Source organism: Chrysemys picta, chromosome 18 (genome assembly GCF_011386835.1).
Source record: "Chrysemys picta bellii isolate R12L10 chromosome 18, ASM1138683v2, whole genome shotgun sequence".
NCBI classification, from domain to species: Eukaryota; Metazoa; Chordata; order Testudines; family Emydidae; genus Chrysemys; species Chrysemys picta.
The window spans coordinates 12,304,425-12,321,732 of NC_088808.1; the positions used below are offsets into that span (position 1 = coordinate 12,304,425).

The window sequence follows — 17,308 nt, forward strand, 5'->3', positions numbered from 1 at the left end:
TCAAAGGGATGAGATTGGAGAGATTAGTCTTCTGAGGGCTGTAATACTTGGTCTAATTCTGGTCGTTGGGCTTGGTGTGCAGATGGCTAGGTGGTATTTAGTGGCCTGTGTTACACAGGAGGTCAGACTAGATGATCTGGTGGTCCCTTCTGGCTTTAAACTCTATGACTCTAAATACAATGGCAGAAATCAGGGGACAGTTGACTACAGGTACATCTACACAGGAAGCAGAAACGCACAGCAGCAAGTTTCAGAGCTCGGGTCTATAGACTTGGGCTGTGGAGCTAAAAATAGCTGTGTAGACGATCCAGCTTGGGCTGGAGCCTGAGCTCCGAAACCTAGGGAGGGGCCCAAATGTCTATGCAGCTATTTTTAGTACCGTAGAATCGAGCCATGCGAACCCGAGCCTGTAGACTCAGTGCCGCGGGTTTCTGCTTGCTCTGTAGATGTACTCTAGACTAGACGGTAAGGACCCAAACCACTACTCACTCACCACTGCAACCTGGCTGACATCAATGGAGCCCCACCAACATTACGGAGGAGAACTTGGCTCTAAGCGGTCAGAAGCATTGTACCTGTTAAGACATCGCAGCTGTTGGAATAGTTATTGCACTGGCATGGTTCACAGCTGGTTTGGTTGACCCAGTAGTATCCATCGCGGCACTGGTCACACTTGAAGCCGGTTATCCCAACTTTACACTGGCATTTTCCAAAGCTGCGAAGGAAAAAGAAACAAGAAATTTAAATGTGCTACTTGACGACTCGGTAACTTCTGTTCTCACTCTCATGAGTGCAATGCTCTCCTTCCCCGAGGGGGAATCTGTTCCTCTTACAATATCATGCACATGCAGCAAATGTTCACCAGAAATGTAACTGCTGGAATATAAAACACAAGGGAGTATTACTGGAGTGCAAAACACCTGTACTACCTCATTGAGTTCATGAGGTTGTGTAGGTGTAACTGTACACAGAATTTGACCGTGTATTAGCTTTCAGTTCACACTTTATTGTCTGATAATGGTCTCTTTCTGAGCACAGCAACTCAATGACTCATCCCTCCCTTTGAAAGAGTTCTCTCATTGACTTACACATCTCTAGGTATTGATAGCAATGGGTGACCCTTGTCATAAACTGTGAATTCTTGAGGACAAAGATGTCTTCCTCTGTGACTGGAAAGCACCTAAACCATTTTGGGCACTACTGCAATGTAGCAGCAAATGAAAGAAGATGACGACAGTTCGGAGTTTGAGTTTGGTTCAGATAAGTAACCCCCTAAAATCAGATGTTTAACCAAAGCTTCTACAAACCTCTTTGAGTGTACAAAACTGGACTGGAAATTTTGTGAGATCAGGAATATTTCAGTGTTTGAAGTTCTGATCCAGGATAGAAACTAAAAATGAAGAAAATTCCCCCCACCATATCTGGCTATCCCAATATTTCAGAACTTTTTTAAAAGGTTCTCCTTGAGAAACGGGCAATGTCATTTCCTCTGGACCAGCCCAGCCATCTATAGGAATGATAGCATGTTCCAGGGGCCGGAACTGGAATGAGGACTAGAACTGGGCTCTATTTCAACCTCAACCACTATGAGCCGGCTCCAAAGCCCACAGAAGGCAATGAGAGTCTTTCCAGTGACCTCAACAGGCTTTGGAGTAATGAGCCTTTACGTAGCACCTTTCACCTGAAAATCTCAAAGCACTTCACAACCATGGATAAGTAATGTCTCCATTTTACAGATGGGAAAGTTCAGAGATGCAAAGTGACTTGCCAAAGATCACAGAGCCAATCGATGGTGCTTCAGAACAGCTGTGGGTCTTGATCTGCCCACCTGTAAAATGGGGACAATAATATCGCCTTATCTCATGTGTGTATGTGGAGGGGTGGGGGGGGAGGGAGTTCTAAGGATTAATCCATTAATGCATGTAAGACACTTTGAGATTTCCATATGGAAGGAGCTATTGAAGGGCAAAATATACATATCCATGTATAACACGCATTCCAGTGCTTCTTAATTCTCCTCCTTTTATTCAGCATCTCAGCATTTGCTGTGCCATCCTAAACAAACATCAATTATTCTGGACAGTTCTTGCAGGGGAAGAAGAGACAACTAACCGCATCTACGAAAAGCCGATTAACACTAACAGAGGCTGAGGTCGAGAATAGCTGGATGTACTATTTATGTGTTGTTTTTAATTAAACGCTGTAGATTACAGTGTTTTTGGACAGCACCATTTAAAAAAAATTAACATACTTTGGTATTTCTCTTGATAGTTTGCTTGGCAAAAATAGGAAATACCCAAAGCCCCCGCACCTTCCCCCCCACACACACACACTGAAGGAAAACCCACAAATCTAGCCCAAGAGGCTAAACAAAGAAATACTTTCAAAATATGAATTTCAGACACGTTTAATGGACTGATTACAGAAAAGAGCAAGAAATAGGTTTCATTAGCCTCCACGTCATATCAGGAACTGCAGCTGGCAGATGCAGAATTTAAAGAGATGCTGTTAGAAAGCTCAGTCCCAAAACGTAGCTTTGACAATAAAAATAGGGTTTCACAAAACCTAAAGTTAATTGAAATGTTTTCGTGATGTTTAAACCCAAAGCAAATGGAAACCATTTTTCATTTGCATTTGAACATTTCTCCTGCAGGATTTGCAGCACAGAGCTACAGTGTCATGGAGCTAACAGCTCTGTAGAAAACAAGACTGATTAGACTGATAAGAAAGTGAAACCAACTAGACCTGTCATTCTAAACCTATGCCATAGCAGGACTCCCTTTCCCCTCTAGCTGGGACCTCATCCCATCTACCAGTACGGACAAGGGCGGAATAGTTGTGACTCCCAGATCAAGAATCCATGAACTAGTCTAGCTTCATTGTACAAACTGACTGAAATACATCGGATTTATAAGCTAGACCTCATCTGCGACAGATCTAAGAGGAAGCTTGCAGTGATGGTTAAAGCACAAAGCTAGGAGTCAGAACTCCTGGGTCCTATTACAACAAAGAAAATATTCTATTATATATAAGGTACTTCTATGACCTTCATCTCCCTAGTATTATGATACAACTCTTATCTGAAGCAGAAAAATGGCCATTAAAAACAGCTGAGGCGAGGAAACAGCAGTTTTTAGTGTCAACAGTTACGGTGTATTCTTAACATCCTTTGGTTTGAGCTTGTCACAAGCAAGGAGCTACTTACGGTCCTGGCAAGTTGCAGTCTTGCATGAGTTGAGAACAAGTGATTGCAACAGTGGCGTTGTGTCCAGCGTGCAGAAGATTACAAGGGGTTTATTTATAAAGCCGAGGGTGAAGGAAGTAGAGCATGAGCCTGACCACGAATGTGGTTGGAAGCTACAATTTTGAGAGATTGAATAAACCTAAATCCTCCCATACTGACTCTTGCCAAAGGAAGACAACTTGCAAGGGACCATTCAAGATGGAAATCCATTGTACACGCCACCATGGCTACATCATAGCCTTTTCTGCCCTCCCACAACTATTCTGCATGGACAGAAGAAGGCTCTCTCATCAAGAATGGCGGTAGTTGTGGGAAGGGGGAGATAGAATAGATAGTGCTAATCAGGGCAGGCATGAATGGAGAGGGAGGAGACAGACCTGATCTGTGAGGGGGACTAGAGCAAGCCCAGAGAGGGCTTAAAATAAATAAAGCAATTTTGAACTGGATCATCAAATGCACTAGGGACCTGAGGGGATAACAGGTCCGTGCTGCGTTGTACCTGTGTGAAAGTGACGAGTAACCCTCCTGCCCCCAACACACACATATTGCTCCCCTAGAAGGAGGATGGTCTTGTGGTTAGGGGGCTAGTGTGGGACTTTGGAGCCCTGAGTTCAATTCCCTGCACCATCATAATCTCCCCATGTGACTTTGGGCAAGTCACCTGATCTCTCTGAGCCTCACTTCCCTACCTATAAAATGGGGATGACAGCACTTCCCTATCTCACGGGGATTGTCGGTTGAAATACACTGAAGAGCGCTAGGAACTTGGCTACCAGGGAGATGCAGCAGGAGACACACATGGTGAGATGTAACCCTGGCGATGTGCAGAATGCATTTCCATCTTGAATGGTCCCTTGTAACTCTTCTTTCAGCAGTATGGTTTTTAGGTTTCTTAAATCCCAGTGGCCACTGCTGGAGTAGCATAAAGGAGCTATAATGCAAAGAAGAATGGGCTCCTTTATGCTGCTCCAGCAGTGCAAAGAGGCCATAAAGTGGGTGGATATGGCCCCTGGAGAATTTCCCTTGATTTAGAGGGAATCCCTTTGTTACAAAGAGCCAGCACAATGGGTCTATCCCACTCCCCTGGCATCATGGTCAGAGGAAAAGAGGAAATATTGGAGCTACTCCCAGTTTCTGAAATGGTTCCTTGTGGCCATGAGCAGCCAGGTGCAAGTTAGAGCAGCCCAAAGGCTCAAAGATAGGGTAAGTGCAAAGTTCCTGCAAAGGGAATAGCTCAGTCAGAACAGGTCCTTGTCGCTCTCTGCTTCGCTGATTATCTCTGCCTCGTTTCAAATTTCAGCTGAAAAACACAGCCGTTGGTCTCCCTGGCTATAGTTGATTTCAAACTGAACTTTAACCGGGTTTAACTCCGGCCAGTATTTGGAGATGGCGTACAAATTAAGGGCCCAGTCCCTCACGTGAGTAGTCTCACAAGTCCCATTTCCTAGAGTGGTTTCAAATTTAGCCTCCAGAATCATTTCCCTTGATTCTGGGGCATTCCCTATTATTTTCTCATCTTAATATTGACCAGGCATTTATTTTAACAGGACCATCCTCCCCAGCAACCTCTTTCCAGCCAGACTCCTGCTTCATTTTAAACAAAGTTTTTTTCTTAGGACTCCTCTGTACTTAAAATGTAGTGTTCTTGGGACAACACCCATGGATTTTACTTGTTAGATTAAAAATAACAGGATAGGAAGTTATTTTTAAAAAGTTTTGGAAAGTTTGGTATCAATGCTTCTCTAGGAGGACTTTTCTCCACATTACACACGGCACAGAGCCAAGTCTTGCATGTGTAAGATTAACTCATTCAGCAAATATAAAGCATTGCCTGTGGTCACTGCTTCTATAGGATAAAGCCCTTACAACACTCCCTTTCAGAGCTCCAGCCCAGTGAAGACTGTTGAACACTTTTCGAAGCAAAGGTCAATGGTATAAACATGCTGAAATCACAAAAAAGCCCTGTTACCAGAGCAATTGTGCCCATAAAAAATCCAAAGACTTGAAAGAAAAGACCCACAGTTTAATACTTGAAGAGTGAGAACTGAATTGGATTTGCAGTGCAAGCCAGGAATATTTTGGGGAGGAAGACTATTAAGACACAGCAACATAAATTGCTTGGTTACTATTTCAAATGATTAACCACGCGGAAGCCAACAAGTTTTTAGCTCTCCGCGTTCATGCAGTGGGAGGCCCTGTTGGAAAATCTTGATTTCTGGTACCAAAGGGTGGCTGCCCGCCTGGGATTCTATTTGGATCTGTGACAGTACATACTTTATACAGGGTGCATGGATTGTACAATGCACTCCAGTCGGACACCACCTAGTGATTCAAATAAATTCTTGCCACTGCAATGCACAAGCGCATTGAACAGCCCAATTTGGGTCCCTAACAGCACATGAGCATGGCAGGGGTTTAAAAAGTCTGGGGCTGATGCACCATTGCACTGTATGCTAGCAGAGCACAGAGATTTAAATGGAGTCACCTTGGCGGAGAAGAGGAGTAGCACCGAATAAGGACCCTAACAGCTGCTGGAGAATATAGTTTGGGAACACTCCACAGGCTAGATCATCAAGAACCTGGTCCACCAGGGCTAGCATGAAGGAAACAGCACAAGTTAGAAGGAGAGGCACACGGAAATATTACTGTGTGTGGACACTGTTCTCAGATGATCTGGACAGATAAAGGAGTGGAAAGTCTGTAGGGCAATCGCCAGGGGGCAGAGGGGGACATAAATGAGATAAAAAACTTGCAGAAAAGAGAACCCCACATCAGAACCAGATGGGCTTGTAAAACCTGGTTTGGTTTGGTTTGGTTTCCGTTCACCAGGGCTGCATTCTAGCCCCCAGGGGGAATGGCCATATGGGGTGCAGGAAACCCCACACCTCTGCAGAGTTGCCTCCAAATCATTCCTTGGGGGACAGGGATGCCTCCCCACCCACCCCTTTTAATCAATGGCAGGGACTCAGGCACTTAGAGAGAGCAGAAGCATCTAAGGATCTTTGAACAGCTCCCTGGGCCAAATCACTCCATTCAGGAGCTGGGTTGCTACGTGGCCCACATTGGTAATGGCAACAACATGATCCCCTTGTCGACAGCACTGGAGGGTGAAGTCATAGGGGCCAAAGGGTGGCTGGGCAACCATCCAGGACCATTTTTCTGGCTGTCAGCTGGCTACTTGGAAACCTTCCTAGACACACAGGGAGCATACTACAGAGAGCAGCTGATGCCTGTCTCCTTCCCCTGATCCTACCCCACACCATGTCCTGAAGCTGCAGAGCACCTATATGCTGAGGGGAATGGAGATCCTTCTGATCAGCTGCCGTCACCACTATCACCACAATCTCCCTCATCTTGTGGTTTGTGCCATGTGCTATCCTCTGCAACACACAGCAGAGAGCTGGCTGAGATGTGACACGGTGGCTAGAGGTGTAATACCCCAGCTGGCAGTACATCCCCACGCTAGCTCTGATCAAGCTAAAAATAGAAGTGTAGCCATGACAGCATGAGCAGTGGGGTGAGTTAGCTGCCCCGAATATGATCCCATCTGAAACTTGGGGCGGTCAACCCATCCTATCACTTACACCACTGCAGCTACCCTGCTGTTCTTAGCACTCTAGCTCCATCAGACTAGCGCGGTCCATGTAACCGAGCTGGAAATTACATCTCCAACTCCAGTGTAGACATACAGGTGTGTCACACTGTGATCCATACATTGTGCAGTACAATGAACCTTGATGAGACTCCTGCTGCTGTCAGTGGGAGAGTTTCCCATGTCAAAAGGGCCTTCAAGCTGTGATGAGCACAGGATAGATGAGAGGAGGAATGAACATGTCCTAAGCAGCTGTCCATACAGTATAGTGCTATGGGATACAGAAAATCAATAGCCAGTTGTAATAGTTTGGGTTTCCTTCACAAGTGAGGAATCTCAGAGAGTCCATTGCTATAGGACTTTTTTTAAAAATACATTTGATAGCATTCAAGAGCAGGGGTAAAATTCTCTATTCAATTTTCTAGGACAGTTCAAACTTCCTATAGAAAAGTTAAAGAGACAAGGTGGGTGGGGTAATATCTGTCATTGGACCAACTTCTGCTGGTGAAAGAGAAATCTTCAGGCTGCAGAGAGCCCTTCAGATCTGTGTCAGCTTGAAAGCTTGTCTCTCTCACCAACAGAAGATGGTCCAATAAAAAGATAGGACCTCACCCACCTTATCCAGGGACCAACCCAGCTACAAAAATGCTACACCCAACTCCAGCAGAGTTATCATTCTGCTACTACTTTGTATGGGACATTTTCACGGTGGAACATCAACCATTCATACTTGCCGTGAGCACACTGAGCCCTAACACAACCATTACGACCTAGAGGTGGATTTTCACGTTAATTAATCGGGACATTAACAGATGAGGAAAAGAAGAGCAGAGGAACCATTGGCACATAGTTCACTTTCATCTCCTTGCTCCTCTGGTTCCACTACAGCCCTCAGAAGCCAAACACTTGCTCCCCAGTGCTAATTTAATAACACCTTCTGAGTGCCGATTCAGAGGCCAAAGAAGCCCCAAGCCCATTATGCAACCCCACTGAGGGCTCCTTTTGTGGAAGGGAGAAGAAGGACGGCTTTATTGTAGCAAACATTGGGTCATTGTGTGAAACATTCTTTGCTTTGTGCCAGTGGACAAAATGTGTGTATATGGAATCCATCACCGGAGCCGGAATACTTAACAGCTCTGAAAGGGCATTTTATAAATGTCAAAGGGCCAGATCGTCTGGCCAAAAGCGCCGCCTTCATAGTGCCATCTCCCCCGCCCAGGGCACGGGTCAGGGATATGTGGCTTCAGAGAGGGGGGTCTAGAGCCCTGGCATTGTGCTCTACAAGCCCCATGGATAAGCCAGCTGAGATACCGCAGCCTGGACTGTCTTAACTCCTCCACACTATTAATGGGGATCCTAGGAGCATCAGTGACTGGGGAGAGCAATGACAGTGCTTCTCCTGGGGAGCCGTGCTGTCAGGGAGATGCAGCACAGTGGCCCCGAGCCAGTGGAGACGATCCCAGGAGACGCAGGGGTAGAATCACTCCCCATTGCACAGGCAGTCATCCTCTCCTGACAGAATGATTCCGGGGGAGATTCGATAGAAGGGGTCTTCCAAGGTTGTTATTGTTTGTATTACCGTAGCATGCAGAACCTCCTGAATCTGGACCCCATAGTGCCAGGGGCTGTACAGAGCCAGAACAAAAAGACTTTGTTCCAAAGTGACCCAGGCCAATGACCCCTTTTCAGGACTTATATTAACAGAGATAAGGGTACTCAATGGCAAATAGTGAAATGCTATCAGACAATAAGCACAGACCTGTAATGCAGCTTTAAAAGGAAATATTTATGGTGTGGTGAAAAGTTGCCTGGGACAAAAGATCTGTCTAGGCCAAGTTACTCTGTGGCCAGCTGGAGTGTAAATCCACAGGGCACGAGTGTGCCATGTACTAATTGTCCATGTGGATCCTGCGACCATGCACTAAAAGCTCCCTAGTGCACTCAGCTCTTAGACTGGGTAATTAACTGCACACTAGGAAAGATTTAGTGGGCTGTAGCAGGATCCACACAGAGAGTCTGTGGCACACCAGTGTGCTGTAGCTTGCCACACAGTAATGGTTCATCTAGACAAGACTTAACAGCAGCACTTGATCTTTAAGCACCTGATCCTGGATGCCTTGCCTGCTGAAAGTTCCCATGGGGGAGAATGGGAGTTGGGGATGCGCAAGGAATGTAGGATTGGGCCATGGAGCATTAGAAGTGTGAAGGACATTGACATTAGCTTGCTCTACCTAGGGATATGGGGCCAGATCCTCAGCTGGAGTAAGTCAAAACTGACCCACGGAGTGACCCCAATTTACAGCAGTTGAGGATCTGGCCCATAGTTTCGTTAGTACTGGTTACCTGACGTCCCTGGGACTGCACCAGCGTAACACAGAAGAGAATTTGGCTCCATGTATTTTCTACACTCAGGCCACGTCTACACTTAAACCACTACAGTGGCACAGTTGCAGCGCTTCAGTGTAGGCGCTCGCTACAGTCAGGGGAAGGCCTCCCCGGCGCTGTAATTAATCCACCTCCCCGAGAGGCAATAGCTAGATCAATGGAAGAATTCCTTAGCTGGGTTGACCTAATGTTTAAGTGTAGGCCTGGCCGGAGCATCTGATTTCCTCTCATTAACCAGCATTCATTTTCCTTCACAAACTGGTATGAGCAAGAGGAGAAATAGCCTCTAAGTGTTTATTCGCCCCATTGTCAATCAGCCACTGCTGTGGATCAGGAATTGAAACCTCATCGCTCATGGGCCAGGTTAGGGGCTGGACTATCCTGCCTCTTAAGTTACCAATACCAGGCAGAGTTAAAGCAGAAGTGACTGGCTCACACAAATCCAGAGAATGTACATATGTGAGCCTTTTTAGTCATCTTTTCTGGATATTCAGTAATCAGAAAAACAAGGTTGTGTCTCTTGGCAGGTTTGTCTGGTATTGTCATCATTTTTAAAAAACACCCTTCTGGCAAAACCCCAATTATGCAGATGTCCTGCCTAATGAAGTGTTTTTGCAACCAAAGGAAAGGGCCCTCAAGATTGTAAAAGTGATCTCTCCTTCTAGGGCCTGGAATCTGCACTGTTACAGCCTTTATTCTCCTATTATGAAAAAAGCATTTTTGCAAAGATTTTCGAGTCGGATTTTGACCTTCATTACAGCAGTGCAAATCCAAAGTAACTCCGCTGAAGTCTGAGGAATTACACAGGTGCAACCGCTCAGAACTTAGCCCCTAATAGTTCACTCCATTGTTGTTGTTTTCATTATGATAGCACCTAGAGGCCCCAACCAAGACCAGGGACCCATACCAGGTATTGTTGGAACATGGAGTAAGAGACAGTCGCTACCCCCAAAGAGCTTACAAAGAATGGGAAGAGAAACAGGCAGAGAAAGGTAAAATGATTTGCCCAAGGTCACGCAACAGAACTAAGACTAGAAGGCAGATCTCCACCATCCCATAACAGTGACCTAGCCACCAGCTCACCACACTCCTGCTTCCTAGACTACAGTGAATACTTTAGATCGAGGATTTTAGAAGTCTTGATTCAGTATTTTTAAGAGCACTGATTCATCCAGCAGGTGAGGTGCAGCTCTAGGGCAGAAACATAGGAATGGGGAAGCCTACTGAGGGAAATAACAGCATTTCTTGAGGCCACAGCAGCTGTAAGAGAGAGGGTAACAACCAGCAATTTTCTGCTGGAGGAGCCGTCAGTTAATAAATTGCTTCGAGGGAGAGAAGTTTGTGAATTACTCCTGTCAGCAAACAAAAGTAATATCCAGGTTCACCATTTACCGACTATGGGGGGGTTAATAAGCTGTAAAAGATGAGAAATCATAACAGATACTTAGCTAATTTAAGCACACAACAAAACATACTCTTAGCCACTTTCCACTGCTTTTATGTTGCCCACATGTAACAATTTCCATTAGAAATAAAAACTCGTTCATTCCCAGAGGTGCTGACAAGGCATTATTTGGGAGATGAACCATCACTTCCGCTCTGCTAGTCAATAAACATGGGAGTAGTTATTTTAAAAGAAAAAAATAAAGGTTTGGGCTGGGTTTTTCTAAGGGGCACATGGGAGTTAAGCGCTCAGGGCCAGAGTTAAAGGGATTTAGGTACCTAAAGACGCAGAGAGGTGCATAGTGGGATTTACAGAAGTGATTATGTGACTTTCAATGGGAGTTCGGTGCCCAACCTACTTAGGTGCTTTTGTAAAACTAGGCCCACTAGGCCACTCGCTACATCTTTAGGAACCTAAATACTTTGGTGAATCAGGCCCCCAGCTCTCAATGCCCAACTCTGCTAGGCTCTTTTAGAAATGCCAGCCTTTATGTACTGATCATACCAAACATAAGGCTGGCTGGATCTGCCAGGAACATCAGCAATGCTGTTTCAATCCATGGGAACAAGGCAGGCAGGGTCAGCCTCTCAAAAGGGAGACCACTACACGGAGGGCACACACGGTGCCAAGACTGTCTATCAAGTGGAATTCCCCTTTCAGACTCAGTGCATCCTCTGCTGCAGGGGAGACAGTGATGTATAAATGTTCCTAGGGAGGCTCCATTTTCATGCCCTTTACTGGGCATACAAGGCGTGAGATCCCCCTCCGGGGGCAGAACATCTACACTTTGACATTTACAAGCATACATTACAATTTATTTTTAAGTGGTACAGAATGACAAGATATCCCTCTAACATGACATACCCCACGCCTAAGGCTACATGCACAAACCCTGGGTATCTGCTGAAAACCTCTACAAATTCAGCTTTGAATACCAATAGGCTGCCCTATTAGCTAGACAACTGCATAACGAAGCAGGGAGATAACAGAATGCTGTGCAGTGCTACAGTGCATTTCAGCCAAGGATCTCAGCCTGAACTAATTAAGCCTCAAAACACCCCAGTGAGGGGAAGTAAAGATTGCTATCCCCAATTTACAGATGGGGAAACTGAGGCGTGGAGAAGAGAAGGGAATTTTCCAATGTTGCTTGCCAAATCAGTGGCAGAGCCAGGACCAGACTTGACTCTCGGTCCCTGCTTTAATCTTTAGGCCTTGTTTTCACTATGAAAACAAGGTGCATTTTTAACCCAGGTAAGTCAATCCTCGTGTACTAAGCAGTGTTATTAACCTAATGAAGACCAGATTTGTATTAGCTGGTTGAGGTAAAGGTTTAATAAAGATTAAAACTACCACTACCTCGTCTTCACTAGGATCATGACAGTTTAGTCTAACATGCGTTAGCTTAACATTCTTTCAAAATACAGCTATTTTTCCAAGCGAAGTCACAGCCATATACATCTCTTCCAGTCTCTAATGGCTTGTGTACTTGGAAAGTTATACCAGGGTAAGATATGGTGTGAATTTAAACTGCTGTAGCTGCACCAGTATAACTCCCTGTGTGGGCAATCTTACTTCGATGTAAGTGTGTCTTTTTCTGGTTTAGTTTATGTTGCTTTGGAAGTGGTTAGGATAAACAGAAAAAGGCTCTCTTATTCTGGAGTAAGAGTGTCCACATGGGGAGTTATACTGGCACAACCACAGTAATGTAACTGGATGTGTTTCCTGTATAGATAAGCCCTGAGTTGACCGTCTTTTCCCATGCCCTAGTGAGGGCAGCACCCTTTTTAACCAGGAGAATCCAGTACTTCCCCAGGATTCCCGTACAGTGAAAGGGTAACCTCAAAGGAAGCCCAGAACTGTGGCTTGCTAAATACTAGATGTGCTGACAGTGGAGGATTTCCCCCCACTGTATCAGCTGTGCAGGATGTGGACAGCAAAAAGCCCAGCGAGGAGCAGGTCCCTGGCACAGGCACGAGGGAGGGACAGTATATCCTAGCCAGCTTAGCCTCACCACATTGGAATTACTCCACGGAGACCCCGGAGCTTCCGCTGCTCTGCGCTGACCCATGCTGCTATTAGGAAGGCTGAAGACAACCTTCCCCGCCTTCTCTCTTGGTTCCTTTCCCAGCTACAGAAAGTGGGAGATTAGAGGTCAAGCAGAGGTCTAATGGAGGAATCTCAACTGCTTTCACATAATAAAAATACAGGAGCCTATTCAGTTTTTAAGTAATTGATTCAACCAATCCAGGCTCAGTTAACTTTCTTCAGGGTAATCTGTCCCCTTGGCCAAGAAACAGTGCCCAAGACCCACCTGAGTGTGCCAGACAGAACCTTGAAAAACTAATGGCAAAGCTCTTCTGATTTGCTACACCTGAGCATGCGGCAAGAGACGCAGGTTGTCTGGGATGCTAGAGGAGGAAGCTGCAGCATCCACGGAGAAGGGGATTTTGTTTTGAGCTGAGGCCAGCTTGACACAGCTCTTAATTCCTTGGGCAGACAGCTCCACAGCCAGAGCTAGCAGGGCGGATGTAAGGTGCCACCTCTGCCTGGTTGGTGCTGTTTCAAAGTCCACTCTAGTCACACAGATGTTGGTATGGAGACAGTTTACACAGGTGGGCTAGTGGCTTAGATCCTAACCTCCAAATCAAGAGACCTGGGTTCTAGTCCGAGCTCTGCATGCGACCTTGGGTCAGTCACTTTACTTCTATGTCCTCCTTCTACCCTTTGCCTGTCTTTTCTACTTGGACTGTTAGCTCTTCAGGGCAGGGACTGAGTCTTTCTATGGGTTCATACAACGCCTAGCACAAGGGGGCCCGACTTCAGTTGGTGTTCCAAGTTCTACTGGAACACAAACAGTAATAATAAAAACAGACATTTTATCCTTGACGCTCTAGTCCCATAATACAGTCAAGTCACCTGATTATATTTTTAGAAAACAGTGTGCTGTAATAGCTAAACAGAAAGGAAAACAATGAGGCAAGATGACATTTTAACAGAGCAAAATTAAAACCAGTTTCAAAACCACTCTGAACTGGCCAGTGGGCCATGTACGGAAACGCACCACCCCAGAGGAGACAGTGCTGATCTCTACAGATAATCAAGTCGAAAAAAGGCCTTTGACTAGCAGCAGCAGAGTCCATGCATAGTGACAGCACTGTCAGGTCAATGTTCACTCCTAAAATCAACCCTATGCCTGGGGAAATGGTTTTTGTTTTGGTTTCTTTATTCTATGGTCTGTACTGGAGGTCTAGTTAATAATTAGCACATTGGGGTGGGGTGGGGTGGGTGACACACTGTAGGGTAAAGCGTGTTTAAAAAAAAAAATACAGTTGTCCTTTAAAAAGCAACCTTTACAAAAGTGCATGCAAGCTGATATATAGGAGATATGCCCTTTTTCTCCTTAGAGCTCAGCCTCTAGGAAATGCGCTTCTCAAATCAAGGACTGTCTAGACTGGTCAGAGTCCAAAATTATGTTCCGGGTTTACTGAGACAGTCTTCCCTTGAATATGCACTTTTTAAAAGGGGTACATGAGTATTAGCTTATGCAATACGTGTGAACTTGTTTTTTAAAAATAATTTAAGGTATTTTCATTATATTACCAAAAAGAACCCAAAACAACTATGAGCCCATTATGGGTATTATGGCAGTACTCAGCAGGTCACAGCTCTGTCTGTAGGCCCATTGGGCTAGCTGTTGTAAATACACATAATAAGGGACAGGACCTGTCCCAAAAACTATTGTAGTGTCCACTCCGCTTTTCTATTGTAAGATCTCTGGGGCAGGAACTGTCTCCTGCTCTCTGTTCGTCCAGTGACTACCACACTGGGCCCCCTTTCTCTATTGGTTCCTAGGGGCTACCATTATTATTAGATTGTAAGTTTGTTTATTATGAACAGGTAAGACACAAGAAGAGCATGGGGACGGGGGGGGGGGGAGAGGATGGATTGTTAGCCCCATTTTACAGATGGGGCACAAAGTCACAGAGAATAAGTACCCAAGGTCACACGGAGTCTGTGGCTGATCTTGGAATTGAACCCAGATCTGTCGAGTCCCTGTGCTTTAGCCATGAGACCATGTGGGGCCAAATCCTGTTCTTAGATACCCACAGGCAGCTCCTATCAACTTTGACAAGGTGGTGGGGAGGTGATAGGTCCTCACACCTGAGGACATTTTGACTCTAGAGTTTACACCAGAATCTTTTGGGCAGGGACCACCTTTACACTGGACTTGAATAGAGTGTGTACACAGACTCAGACTTTAAGGCCAGAAGGGACCATCATGATCATCTAGTCTGACCTCCTGCATACTGCAGCCCACAGAACCTCACCCACCCACCCCTGTACTGTATAGCAAAGTGGGGGTCCAATCCCGAGTGAAAACTCTAGGTGCTACCATAGTACAGATAATAAATAATAACAAAATTACACAAAGTACCAGCTCAACAATCCATCATGAAAGTCCCAAATACATTTCCTCTCCTGTCCCACAGTCAAATATCCATAAGGATCTAGTGCAATAGGTTTGCAACCTACAGGCCATATTCACCCGCTTTAACTCCTGTGAATGCAGTAGAGTATTTGGCCCTTTGTTTTTTGTTTCCCATTTAATTTTTTCGCACATCCGCATCACTGTGCAAGAGTCTGCCCATCTTGTAGCAATATTGATGTTCCTAGTTCTGTAACAGACAACTGACCTACTTTTTTTTTTTAAATACCTGGAGGTCATTTCTGTCTGTGGCAAAACGCACTGGGTGTGGAATGAGAACCAGAGAGCAGCTTTTTATTCACAGCATTATCTCACTTCCCCCCCAACCCACCTTATTTTCTCCTACTTTTGCTCCCTCTTCAAAAAGCTGTGGAATTCCACCACGTCCCAAATTCTGAGATTGCCGCCAAAGGATGCTGCCAGAATATGAAATCCTTTGGACAAAATTCTACAGATGCCCTTTCTGATACGTTCAGGGGTCTGTCCAGGTGGAGTTAAGGGAAAGATCTTCCAAATTACAATGGGTAGGTAGTCAAGTGTCAGAGGGATAGCCGTGTTAGTCTGAATCTGTAAAAAGCAACAAGGAGTCCTGTGGCACCTTATAGACTAACGGACGTATTGGAGCATAAGCTTTTGTGGGTGAATACCCACTTCATCAGATGCAAGTAGGGTAGGTAGATGTCAAAATCCCACACAACTCCCCTTTGTGCCTTTGGGAATCTTTCCCTAAATTTCCAATGACACTTCCTGGACGATTCTATTTTACAAGGTATATAGTGGTTAAAACTGTAGGGCTGGGAGTGGGGAGAGATGAGCTCTTATGCCAACTGACTGATGTGTGAAGCTATACATGTGACGTAAGGCCAGACTGTGAAGTGAACCCCTCACTCACATTCACCTGAGCACATGCCCATTCACTCCAACAGGACTGCTCACCAGTGTGGTTCACAACCCCATCTTTGGGAACAGATCCTGATATCCTCAATCAGGTCGGGAAACATCTTTCTCCACAAGTTGTCTCTGCCATTGATTACATTGCAGTATTTGTGAGATAAGGTTCTATTCAACCTGAGTTTCAGGATATCAGAACCTGGCCCTTGACTGCTCTGGTCCCCAGTTTCCCACAAGAGGACAATACTCATCTGACCTTTCTGAAGCATTTTGAGTAGGGCTGGTCACAACTTTGAATTACCATTCCACAGGAGAGTCTGACATTTCAAAATTTGTTTTCATTTCAAATCAGAAGCAACCTCCTCCTCCCACCAAAAAAATTATGTAAATCTCTTGTAAATCAAAGCTATTGAAAAAAAAACTTATGGGTCAACATTTTTCGCATTTCTATTTTGACTTGATTTTGTATTATAATTTGTAATATTTGAAAGATTTCAAAATATAAAGTTGGAACCTTATCAAAACACTTTCCCCCAATTTTTATTTTCAAAATGAAATATTGTCAAAAATCAACCTGTTCCCCCCAGAAAGAATTTCCATTTTGACAAAATAGTTTTCCAATGAAAAAAACATTCCATTGGAAAAAATTTTTTTGATGTGCTCTAATTTTGAAATCCCAGGAAGGAAGGTACTATAAAGCACTAGATATTCTTATGGTTGTGAAGATCTGGGATGCAGTTTCAGATCCTCAAAGGTGCATGCTACCCGTACTTGTTTTGGTGCGAGATCAGCAGTGTCTTCCTTGTACTTCACCAATAAATCAGCTTGGAAAAGAGACGACTAAGTGGGGAATCTGATAGAGGTCTATAAAATCATGACTGGTGTGGAGAAAGTAAATAAGGATGTGTAATTTACTCCTTCTCATAACACAAGAACTAGGGGTCACCAAATGAAATTAATAGGCAGCAGGTTTAAAACAAACAAAAGGAAGTATTTCTTCACACAACGCACAGTTAACCTGTGGAACTCTTTGCTAGAGGATGTTGTGAAGGCCAAGACTATAACAGGGGTCAAAAAAAGACCTAGATAAATTCATGGAGGATAGGCAGGGATGGTGTTCCTAGCCTCTGTTTGCCAGAAGCTGGGAATGAGCGACAGGGGATGGATCACTTGATGATTACCTGTTCTGTTCATTCCCTCTGGGGCACCTGGCATTGGCCACTGTTGGATGACAGGATACTGGGCTAGATGGACCTTTGGTCTGAC

The 17,308-nt window shown here is 45.0% G+C and overlaps 1 protein-coding gene across 1 annotated transcript in view; it reads right to left on the reverse strand.

Moving 5' to 3' along the window:
* MEGF9 (multiple EGF like domains 9) overlaps positions 1-17,308 on the reverse strand; it is a 78,116-nt gene that overhangs the window by 11,995 nt on the left and 48,813 nt on the right. The window contains exon 3 of the mRNA XM_008170843.4: positions 576-715. Within this exon, the coding sequence (XP_008169065.2) occupies positions 576-715 (140 nt within the window). The remainder of the gene's footprint in view (positions 1-575; positions 716-17,308) is intronic.